General features: G+C 41.5%; 1 protein-coding gene across 4 annotated transcripts; it reads right to left on the reverse strand.

The window, feature by feature from the left end:
* Window positions 1–417: 417 nt before the first annotated feature.
* LOC133920879 (uncharacterized) lies at window positions 418–6680 on the reverse strand. 4 transcript variants are annotated; one of them, XM_062365474.1, is made up of 7 exons: window positions 5455–6680; window positions 5249–5373; window positions 2085–2693; window positions 1700–1991; window positions 1266–1431; window positions 936–1038; window positions 418–829 (listed from the first exon to the last, which is right to left on the reverse strand). In XM_062365474.1, the coding sequence occupies exons 1-7, from the start codon at window positions 6313–6315 to the stop codon at window positions 712–714; spliced, it is 2274 nt and encodes a 757-aa protein (XP_062221458.1). In that variant the 5' UTR covers window positions 6316–6680; the 3' UTR covers window positions 418–711. The 4 variants fall into 4 exon arrangements, with proteins under 4 accessions (XP_062221458.1, XP_062221460.1, XP_062221461.1 ...); XM_062365476.1 differs by having other exon boundaries at window positions 2085–2627; window positions 5455–6679; XM_062365477.1 differs by having other exon boundaries at window positions 2085–2627; window positions 5249–5370; window positions 5455–6678.
* Between the last annotated feature and the right edge of the window lie 6049 nt (window positions 6681–12729).

Below are 12729 nucleotides of genomic sequence, written 5' to 3' on the forward strand. Positions count from 1 at the left end.
CTCTCGTATTCTTTCTCAGATGTGAACAATGCAAGTTGATATGCATGCGTATGCCATTCGTGGCATGCCCATGCCTCGGCGAGAGGAAAAAAATAAAAACAAACTCGAGGAGCATGCGTGACTTTGGGCTCATTAATCGTAGCCATTTCCTGATGTGTGCATCCCGTAGCGTAGACCAGTAGTCAGTTGAACACAGCACCGAGCGTGGAGAAAGAAAAGGAACAAGCCATGGACCGGCGAAGCAGAAAGGCGACTCGATGGGAGTTGAAAGACAGACACGACTGATGTGATGACGAGTCAGCCTTGATGCATATGTAACGCACACGTGTTGGTCCGCATCGAACAGTAGTCATCACAGCTCAACTCTACCGCATCCCAAGTGCAAGTGCAGCCGCTCAACAGAGCCATACCCAGATCACAAGAGACACGAGTTCAGTCAGAAAGGGGAAAAGGATTGGGTTATGAACGAACCTTACATTGGATATCTCGTCGCTGCTACCCAACGCAAACTCTTTCAAAAATCAATGGCACGCCCTTAGCTGCTCGCCGCATCCGCAAGCAGCAAGGCAAAAAATATGCACGTAACCCTGTATACATAAGAAGAGAGAAGAGAGCGAAGAGAAAAGAGAGTTTTCTTTTCTGAACAAGCTTCTTGCAGCAAAACTTCACTTGCCGTTAACTTATTCCCTTTCCTAGTGTATATCCACCACTTCACATCACCGAATATGCACGAACCACCTCCACGATCGGAGCCCGGCAAAGCGGGCACTTGCCACCACTGCGCACTAGCTCATTTGCACATTTTGAGCAAGTACACATGTGCCCACATCTGCCACCATCACCAGAAGAGTTTAAGAGCATTCATCAGATATCATATAGAACATCTTGTTTAGGTATATCATACAAGGAACCCCGGATGCTAAACGTGGCCTCACCTGTACAATAGAGAATCGATTTGCGCATCGCAGCATACGCAGCAGGTTCCCTTCCTCACTTGATTCCATTTTGATCCATCATCAGACAGATCCATCGCAAATCCTAAGAAAATACAAAAGCAAACAATCAATACAAAGCATGCATACTTACACAATGAATGGCAACCACAAAAATTATTACAATACAAAACATGAAAACCCAACCAAACTGGAAACAAGAAAATTTCTGCCAATAGTAATGGTCACCTTGAATAGATACAGCACAAATACATAAAAGAATTTGACGATAGTAATGTCTGCCAGCGGGAATGGGAGTAATGAGAATACAACCTTCAGCTCCTGCAAATCGATTCAAGGCCGCTGACACCTCTTGTCTCACCGAACGTTGCAGCTCCAGCTGCATGTCCATGCATGCCTCCAACGTCCTCTGCATGCTGCTCAACCCTTGTTGAAGTTTACCCGTGTCAGCTCTCAAATCATTAATAGCATCCCATTCCTGCAAGAATACAGAGTCAAATGGATTCCTCCCCCATGAACTTCTATTTAACGTAAAGAACATAAGTTATTCAAGCAATTTTAGAGTTATGGTATGACAGAAAATATGATCCCACAGCTCATTAGTCACAGGATTGCATCATTTTTCACACAAAACACTCATGCAAGAGATGAAATAAAAAATTGAAACACAAACCAAAATTTTCCTTTCTATACAAAAGCTCCAAACATTCAATGAGAAGGTAACACACGAGATCTGCATGATGTACCCTGTGTCTAATGCTCCAGTTGCTATGACGCAGTTCTCTGTGCCATAGTGGCTGTCGCGGTGGCAAAGGCGGCGGAGGGATAACAAGGGCAGGTCTGTTGACAGGAACCTGGAATTGGCGAGTTTCAGTATTTCTTTCTTGTTCCTGATTTTCATTAGGTGAGTTGGAAGGGGGCATGCCCGTATCAAGATTCCAGTTGAGGGGACCATGACCACGCCGTTGAACATATGACCTTATTAATTGCTCCAAACTTTCACCAAATCCATTACTAAGAAGGTTGGACACACTTCGCCTGGCAAGTCGAATTGAAATAGCTTAAGAATAAGACAAGATAAAATTAAGAATAAAAACATTAAGAAAAGTTTCCACACTGAAGGCAAAATACCTGCTAAGTAGTTCTCTTAGTTCCATGCTGTACACGTTGTCATCATCAGGTGGGATAAACCTATTTTCGGTCCTAGGAATGGGACCTGTATCAAGTCTGGAATCTTGATAATCATCTCGCCAGTTCTCCACGGTACCATGAGACTCATCATCGTGCCATTCATCATGCTCTTCTTGGAGATGATCATGCTCCCTGTCATCATCCTCCAGAGTTTCACTGTGTAACTCCTCTGCGTTATCTTCCCAACTTCTTTCAGCACCCTCTTCAATCTCATCGGGCCACCTATCAAGCCTGCCTTCCAAAGATGGCTGCCAGAATCTTGAGTCATCTTCTGCGTCACCTTGCTGCCTAGTATCACCTTGAGCTAGAGACTCTTGCATCTCAACCATTCCATCCAATGTTATACTTGGTGAGTGTGCCTCAGCACGATCTACATCAGCCTCCTGTAAACCCACATCCTCGAGCGTAGTTTGGGCTGTATCCTCGCTACCAGTAAAAGCATTGACCTCAGCCCCTCGTTGAGATTCATCATTACCTAGTAACCTAACAATTTCAGCAACAGAATCATCAGATTGGCTAACATCTTGACTACTTACAACACTCTCTGACCTGAAACAAGCGCAACAGTTGACCTTCTATTAGTTTTATACAATATCCGAATCTACAAAGAGGTATCATATAACAAGAGCTTTAGTGGATAAGAAATTAAGGAAAGAACAAGCAACAAGGGATCTAAATTGTAAGGCAGTGGGCAATCTAAACAGGCAGACACATGTTGCCAATTTTCTGCTGTTCATGTTATTTGACCTCATTGAATTTTCACAGCACTCATGACGCAAGTTTGACCACTGATTTGTATAATACTACTATGTTAGCTAAATATTATATAATTACATAAAGTGGAAACAATTTTGAGGCCATATAGCATTCACATTTTAATGTTATTAAAATCATCGATGTTTCATGTATTAGCAGAAATAACTAACACTGCATACTACAAGAGTCAAAGATTTTGATTCTCAGATCTACTGTTGTCAAACCAACAGCAGTACAACCACAAACATATTATATTAGTCTTGTAGTCTTGAAGAAATAACAAGTCATAGGAACTGAGCCTAACTCAGTTGGTGGGAGGTGTGGGTGTACACCCCCCACCATCCAGGTTCAAGTCCTCTTCAACTCGAATTTGGATACCTATTTCTTCTTATATACAATGCCACCTAGTTCCTCCTAGGTTGGTTGAGTTTTTTGTAAGAAATAACAAGTCATGAGAATATAAACACCAAATGTAACTTCTGTCACCATTACTGATACAAATTATTTTTATATATTTCCATTTGTAACAATAGAAAAATATTCCCTCCAGCCACAGAAAAGTTCGACATGGGATGCAGCAGTAAAAAATTTACAACTTTAACCAATTACATCCTTGTAAATATCCAGATGAGCCAGATGAAAATGTCAAGTCGATTTCTCATCAAAAGATACTATCATAACATTACAATTTTGTAGATATTACACAGTGTCGTAATACAAACATAATGTCAAGATTGATTCTTTACGACCATGAAAATAAAGAAATGACACTTTCTTGTAGCAGGACTCTGGAAGCAGCAAGAAGTGAAGAATAACATGGGCAAGGAATCGGAGAACCGAATTAATATATATGGAACTGATATATGAGGATTGAGATCTGAAGTAATGAAAGACATGGCATCCCTTGTTTGCCTGAGTCAATTGCTTATCTTTTAAAAGCATGTTGCAATGAAAAGATGAACAGCTCTACTATTATAAATAAGGGCCATATCATCATGTAATGCTATCCATATTCTGAATAAAAGGAGTTTTTCAGCAGCAAAAGAAGGTAACTAAAACAGAACAAGAGATCTTGATGAGTGGGCATGATAGGTACAAAATAGTTGGTATCACCACAATAACTGCTAGAAGACATGAAGAGGTTGGATTCAATTCAGGGACCCTAACTTCCAGCGCATGCTAACCAATATCATCAATACATTTTGCAGTACCATTTAGGACCTACTTGGTTGGTGAACAGTCAATAACGTGTAGAACAAGAATGGCTTGCTATTGAAAGGACCAGAATACTTAGCAGCACTGGCACCTGAAACTTCGCCTTCAATCTTCCTTACGAGAACCATACTAAACGCTGAGCGGTTGATAAAGTTTCAATATTGCTGGTTACAGTACTTTTGTTGGACATGCATATAGCAAGTTAAGAGTTATTCGACCATGCGATATGTGCAGAGTTTCATAGTATTGTCAAACAAAAGTACTGTAACCAGCAATATTGAAACTTTATCAACTCTGCACATATCGCATGGTCGAATAACTCTTAACTTGATAAACTTGGATGCAAATCAATACTAGATCTCTGGTTTCTCTTTCACGATATTGAAATGGTTTGACCTACTCCCTTCCTCCCCAAAAGAGCGAACTCATGGCCATTGCCCTGAATTCAGACTTGACTCCTAAAAAATAGAGACATTCGCTAAAACAAACAATTCCTAATCCTCACTTTTCAAGACTTTGCTCAATATATGGTGTATACCGTTTCCTCAAAAAGAATATGGTGGTGCCATCAAAGAGCTATTTTTAGGAACAGCACTAATCTGGTTACTACACTACTAAAGATGCTTCAGACAAATGAAAACAAAGCTTCACATTTGCAAGAAATAGGTTCAGCAAATCAAAGGAAAGCTATGTTTCTGCCCTGGTAACACACATTTGCCACTTAAGATTAAAAAGGAAAAATGAGGCAAGCGAGCAATGTGCCTGTGGATTAATGGATGAAACACATAGAGACACACCAGAACGTTAAGGGACCACAAACACAGATGAAGCTGTACACGTGGGGTCGTAGGCAACATTATAATGGAAGAAAGCAGCAAGTAGTAACTGTTCTCTCTTCCAAATTTCATACATCAGAGTTATCAAAATATCATTAATAATGCTGTGCTTTCTCTCCCAACATTCTGCATTACATAACGGTGGAAAAGATGCCGTCGAACTATCCAACCAAGAGTTCCATTGGCATTGAAAGGATACATGGAGCACATACTAGCATGCATGTAGGTGATATAAATCAGATTATAGCTACTAGCCTACTATTACCATACAGAGTTGCAATTGAAACATCTGCTCACCTCAAGGTGGGCATACGATGGCTCTGCCTCAACTGCCCGAGCTCCATCGCTACCACAGATGGTGGTCGCTCCTCCTCAACCGGAAGCGCCACGTTCCTCAAGAACCTCCCCCTAAGCAATCCCTGCTAAACCACATATTTCAGTCATCAGCACGAACGACTTCACAGATAACTGGTTCCTGCAACGCAATACCATCGGTATCCCACCTGGATGCGGTTGTGACTGTGGCGAGGGAACTCTGACACAATGTGGTACCCTGATATCCCTTGCAGCTCGCGCTGGCGTTCCCGAGCCATCTGGGTGATGACATCCAAGCGCGCCTGTCGGCCGCGGAGCCGAGGAGGCTCCCCTCGCCTCTCCCTCTCGCCACCGCCAGGCTCATCCCTGCGGGAGCCTGCACGGGAGTCGCGCGGCTGGCTGGCCATCTGCACCCACTCTCTTACGAGTCTGACCCTCTGCCTCTCCGTCTCGCCGAGCCACTCCCCGGTGGCCGCTGCTGCGGCGGCGGTTGCACCGTCATTGGGGTCCGTGAGGCGGCGCGCGATCTGACGCACGCGCTCGCGGTCACGGTCGGCGGTATCCGGGGAGGGCTCGCGGTCGAAGGGCTGGTCGGCGTCGGTGCGGCGGTGCTCGAGCTCGCGCCACATCTGCAGGAGCGAGGGCGGCGCGGTGGGGGAGGGCGCCTGCGGGCGCGGCGGCGGGGTGGTTGGCGAGGTGAGGAGGAAGGAGGAGGGGTCGAGGGTGGACACGGGGTGGAGGCGCGCGAGCGCGAGGAGCTCGGTCTCGCGGTTCCGGCGCTCGACCTCGCGCTCCATGGAGGAGAGCACCTCCTCGGCCTGGCGCGCGACCCAGCGGCTGAGCAGGCGCGACTCCCGCCTCCGCCTCCGCGCCGCCGACGACTCCGCCTCGTCGGGCTCATGGCCCGCTCCCCCTCCTCCCCCCGAGGCGGAGCATGAGGAAGAGGAGGAGGGCGGGGAGAAGCAACCGCCGAGGTGGTCGCAGACGAGGTCCTCGAGGTCGCGGCGGAAGTCGGCGGCGGCGCCCATGCGGTGGCGGTACTCGTTCATGGCCTCCGGCGGGGGCTAATGCTAATATATTGGTAGCCCTAACCCTAAAAATGCCAAAAACTATGTGCAATCAGAGATTGAATGGGAAATGGTGGTGGAGGCTAATGCGGAGGGGATGGGGTGGGGATTAGGGCGGGATTGGGGACGCGATTAGGAGGCATTCGGGAGCAATTAGCAATTGGATTAGGAGAGCCTCCTCTTGGGAGGAGGACGGGAGGGGATTGGATTGGATAGGATTGGACTGGATTGGATGGGGAGGAGGAGACGCAACTCACGGAGGAAAGGAGGGAAGAAGAAGCAAGAAGAAGAAGAAGAAGCGGCGGCGGCGGCGGCGGGCGATTTATGGGATTTTATTATTTTTCTGAGTCGTTGCAATTTTGGTTTTGGTGCGAAAGGAAAAGGAGAGATTTATTTTTTCTTAAATATTATCGCGATTATTAAATATTCTGGTGAATTTTGAATTGGAACCATGAACCAACCAACGGGAACCCAACCGGATCAACCTTTCAGTCGTGACGTCACGTCACGACACGTGGAATTGTCTCTTGCTTCCGGAAAATCTCGCGCCAATTTCACACAACTCTGCCACTCCTTTTTCTTCTTGGCAGAAAATTCTCGAGCTTTTTCTTTCCTCCTAACTCCCTAGCCTCAACAAACGTACGTACGTACGGTTCAGTGAAATTAACAGGGTTTCTCTCCCTTGTTCATCGTAGATAAACCACATTATTACCGCAATGAAATATCTACAATGTTTGGTGATTAGCTCAAAGTTAAAAGCCACACCACCTAAAGAAAGAAAGCTCTTCTCTTACTCCTTTTTGGAGGGGGTTGAAATGGCCATTTCAGATGAGGTGCAACCACATATTGCACTCTTCTATAATCACATAATTTCAATGCAAAAAGATCCAGATTTGTATTTTATAACTATATTGGAATTTATTAGTTAATATCAAGCTCTTAAAATGAAGAAGCTTTAGTTGCGAAACCTCTCTTATTTTAATAAATACATGTTAGCATTTGCCACATTGCTGATCCATGCAATTTTCAACTTCGCCAAACGATCATTTTTTTTAAAAAAAAAAGGAACATTGGATAAATACTTGTGTATTTACCACAAAGTGATGCGCCATTTATTTGTCCTCCTGCTCGTGCATATTTTTCCCAACCGAAAGAACAGTAAGCACACATGCAGGAGCAGCAGGCTGCAATTTTCAGAGTTGCTAAATAATAATATTTATTATTCCTACTGTGCAAGACTGCCACCACTTATGTACATTTCATAAGCTTTTGTTTTCCCAAATCATCAACGATGTTGTCCTCTCGAAAACTTGCATTATGTTGCCCTGTATTGACCAAACAATCCGTACAATTGCTCATCATAATATCTACTAGAACTTAACTGCATTTTTCATACTTAATTACCCGTCTGCATCGTGCAGCAGTGGTGTCATGCGTCGAAGTACACGTACTCACAAACCTCTTATTCTTTTAGGTTGCCCCATCGTCACTTTATCTGCCTTCAGCTCAAGAAAGAAATGTACCACCGACATCAACTCAAAGGATACGTAGGGAGTACTTTCTCTTTAGGACTTGAGTATTAGTAAAACGATAATATAATATTTATATGGGTAAAGATTACCAGGTCGGCACTATAGATCTAGATCGGAATAAGAGATATATGAGTACATTTCGGCTGAAATAATAGTATTTATTATTCCTACTAAGAAATAATAGTCTTGTATCATATGTGTTGCTTTGAATCTTATATTAACTCAAAAAATCATATTACAATATGAGGTATATTTAAACTCTAATATATTCAGCGAGTCCTTCAAGCTTGTCTAGCTCTTCTCCTAAGCTTGAAGGTCTAGAAATTTGGATCTGCTACTCAATTGAGTTGAGTTGCGTTAGTTGTATCCTATACCCCGGGTTTAAAAAACCGATGCTAACCAAACAAAAATCACGATAACCGATCATCTCGGTCCGGTTCGGTTTCAGAAACCGAATGGTAACCGAATTTGAATTCAAAAAATTTAAAAAAATTAAACAAATTACAAAAATTCCAAAAATAATCTTAAAAAAACTAGACACAATTCTAAGACCTTCTGTGAAAAAAAAATTCAAAAAAAAAATCGTTTGCATCATATTCTATAGGGAGGAAGTTTGAAAAAAAAGAAAAAAATTGAAGCTTACAGCTCAGTTATTAACTCATGTTAAAAAAAAGTTTAACATGTAAACATATATTTTTCTTGTGAAAAATGTATCAAGCTTGTCTAGCTCTTCTCCTAAGCTTTGAATCTTGTATTAACTCAAGAAATCATATTACAATATGAGGTTTATCTTAAACTCTAATATATTCGGCGAGTCCTTCAAGCTTGTCTAGCTCTTCTCCTAAGCTTGAAGGTCTAGAAATTTGAATCTGCTTGTACTCGATTGAGTTGAGTTGCGTTAGTTGTATCCTATACCTTGGTTTATATAGTTGGGTAGAGAGAGGTCATATCAGAGTATTGAGTAAGGGGGCATCCTGGCTAACGGGCCCCACGAGGAATGTGATGACCGACGAGGAAATTTCCTAAACCCTAACACATCGCGTGACCAACCCTTGTCTTGCATGATCAGGGTGAGCCTTGCGCGACTAGTCTCCATGTGATATAATATGGTCCCGTGATCATCCTTTGTTGGTCACGGAACGCCCATGTCTAACTTATTTAATCGTATTTATTGATATCTACTAAAGTATTTTCCTTCCCAAAGTATCTTCTCTAGCAAATAAAGTTGTGACCGACGTAGATGGGTAGTGTCTCGTCTCGTAGCATTAATTGCTACGGAGTGGGGTGTTACGGACCGACTTACGCCACGCAACGGATGGGACAGTGCAGAACGTCAAGATAACTGGATGATTTTGCAAGTAGACTCACGGAGCTCAGGGACGAGATGGTTTGACAGACGAACTTGCAGCACACGACGAGGTGACAAGTCGGGCAACCGGGGGAGGCAGGTGCGGCGGCATTCCGCAGATAGGGCGAACATGCAAAGCTCTCAGAGCAAGTTGGGTTCACCCAGTTCTTCATGATGATGATCCAAGAGTAAAATATCTGGTCAGACATAGTCTGCTAAGCAGGACCCACTTATAATTTCTTCTTCTCTCTAGTATATAAAGAGATGAGGACTCGGTAGGTAAAGGGACGGAGAAGGAGTCGTGAAAACTCATATGTATTCAGTTCACAAACTCTGGTAACAAAATATATATGATGTAGGAGTGTTATCCTTGGAGAAGTCTAAAACTGGATAACACCTATATTCTTTAGTTCATCACAAACACATGCACACCGTAAGTGTTGGTCACGTGCGCACCCATCGATATACCTAAAATTATTATCAATAATTAACCCTCGATATGTCGTGTCTTACTCAGAGTTATGAGTCAGACCGCCTAAAGTCCTGCCTCCCATGGTATTTGTTTTCTTTTCTAGACATTCTTTTAAAGTACGTATAGATCTGGTACTAAAGAGCAAGATTATGTCTACATACTAAGGAGGCTTCTATGAATCTACAACATGATAATCGGACACGTGCATAATAGATATTCCATCCTTAGAATATATTATATTTTTAGTAATCTCAAATTATTAATTATCTATTTCTCGTCAGGACTAATGTAGGAGTCCTTCAAATTTAGATAGGAGAAAGCTGGACAAGGGCATTTGACTTGACACAACCCTTTAATACTGCCATATGAACGAGCATATGATCTGAATTTTCAGACCGTGTAAGAAAATATCTAGTGATTTTATAATTGGGGCTAAATTAAAAAAAAATATGCTGCACTCATATATGCAGTTAACAACACAAAAGCTTCAATATGTTTTTTGACGAAAAAAATGCTTCAACATTGCAGTGATAGTTTCTGCTGCTACTGTTTTTAGATCAGTTTTCTCATTACTTAATTCATAAAAAAAGGCAATTAGAGAACTAAGGCGGACAGGGAGCAGTATGAGGGATACGCCATTGCTTTGCACCCAAGAATGCCTCTGAATTCATTTATAAACTAGTCATTTGGAATATCTAAGGAATGCCTCGAAAGACACTTGTGTTTATCTTGTTTAATGTCCCCAAATAAACGAATCATGAGCACTGATGAAAAGCAGGGCAATCTCTTGTCTTGAGAAAGAAAGGTTCTGTTGTTAGACCCTAATCCTCTCTTGTCCGACCCCCAACTTTTTCAACAAAGCGAAATGATGCATTGGACTTTCTGCGATATCTATGAAAAGGAGCTGCTATACTACTAGGCTCGGCAAGCGACAAGAGCGTGACAAGAATGCCGTAGATACCCTACTAGCTTATTTAATATGGTATTTGCTTAATCAATACTATTTTGTAACTAAAAGATTTCAAGCTTTCTTTTTCTAAAAAAAAAAAGAGTCCAAAATTTAGTTACATTATACTATTGTAGTGTATGTGCCGTAACACTGATGCTGCACGGCACACAGATTTATATATATATGGTCCTTTCATTCCTTTTCTGTACGTAACAGATCAAAACTGCGAAGTGTTGGTGCAAGAGTTCTTATCTGGCGATACATTTCCGTAACTGACATCAAGCGATACAATTCTTTATCTTATACACAGAATTCTCGCAATATTATCGGCTACATTTGTATGGTATAGTAGTCTCGCATACAAAGAAGGTAGTTTCACCACTAGTGATACAATTGTTTATCTTATAAGCGCATCCCTCTCCTATACATAAAAAATAGGAGATGTTTCGATGAGAAATTTGTGATGCTATTACCTTTCAACATTATCCATAATCTACTAATTAACCATCAATGGTTCGATAGACCACGTACTTCTTCTCGGTTTTAAGGACACATTATATAAATTATTACCCATAAGGTGACTCGGTTTTAGACGGGGAAAAGCTGCAAATATATGCAGTTGTGGTCAAGAAAGTATGAAAATATGTTGCAAATAGGTAAAGTAGCTTAAGTACCTATTCATCCAAAAGCATAAAAATGAATTGTTGTGATTCTGGGCGATCGCGGCCGAGTCACACATTGAATCGCAACTCAAGCACTATACACTAATTTGGAATAATACGGCCTATTTGGGAGACTTCTTGTACACATGAGAACTCAACATTTTATTCATCAACACTATTTTTATACAATAGACATACACTTGTTGCTATATTATATTACTAGAATCGTTTGGGGTTGGTGGTTCTCATAAATGGATTTGTTGCTATGTGGCAACATTTATTCCCTGTAACTAATATCTCATCTCTAGACAACTCTACAAAAATAATCTAATTCTATATTTTTCCTTGTTTTGGTTTAGCTTCTTCAATAGCAAATATCTAAGTCCATCACAACAAAATATCTAGTTCTTCTTTTCTCATAAATTCTCCAAAATTGTCAAGTATGCATTGCACTCGTCCAATTGCACTATCATTTGTATCAATTAATCATTGGCGGTTGCGTCCATATTTCAAATTATCTATGTATCAAAAGGCTAATGTTAGTGGCAACTTACAGCATTTTAGAGGTAGTTAACGTCAATTTTCTCAGTTTTTGAGATGTGGATGCTCAGATACTCTTTTCATTTCATATCAAAAGAGTTTTTTTTAGAAAATTTACCGGCATGATTTTGAGGGACATGATGGTGGTGCATATAAAGGGAGATGAAAATGATGGCAGGTAGTGCATTTCTCCATTATTATTTTTTGCATCCTGAATATGATGGCTTCGGATTAAAGGGGTGAACCGACTGGTCAATGGCAAATCATGTGCCCGTGCCATGGAAAAGTGATAATTAGCAGGCCAAAAGATGGACATTAGAAACATGTTTTGGGCACAAAGATTTGCCATGACCACGAGAGAAGATATTGGAGCTTCTTTTTTAGAGTAAAATTTAAAAACCTACAACTATTTTGATATATGTTAAAAAAGCTACAACTTCTAATGTTAATTTCAAAAATCTACAGCTATTTTGACACATGTTGTAAAAAACTATAACCTTCTTACCATGCGCCTATCTGTCGTCCTCTGGCGATATATAGGCCCACGGTTAATCCTCTTATTACATGTTATAGAGAATGATATGTGGGTCCACGGTGAAAAGTTGTAGTTTTTTTTAACATGTGTCAAAAGAGTTAGTTTTTTAAAATAGACATAAAAAGTTGTATTTTTATGTAACATATGTTAAAATAGTTGTAGATTTTTGAAATTTACTCTATTTTTAGGAGCTTGCAGCCTTGCATGGTGAGCGGATGGATGAGAGCATGCTGCCTGCATGCCATGTCTGCTTGCTCGTTCCTCAGAATAACTCGCATGGCAATTCAGCAACTCACTCACTAATGATCCAACCATTGCTAGTACCACTCAGAGATACATCACTTGCTTATTTAAGTTT

Source organism: Phragmites australis, chromosome 6 (assembly GCF_958298935.1).
Source record: "Phragmites australis chromosome 6, lpPhrAust1.1, whole genome shotgun sequence".
NCBI lineage: Eukaryota > Viridiplantae > Streptophyta > Magnoliopsida > Poales > Poaceae > Phragmites > Phragmites australis.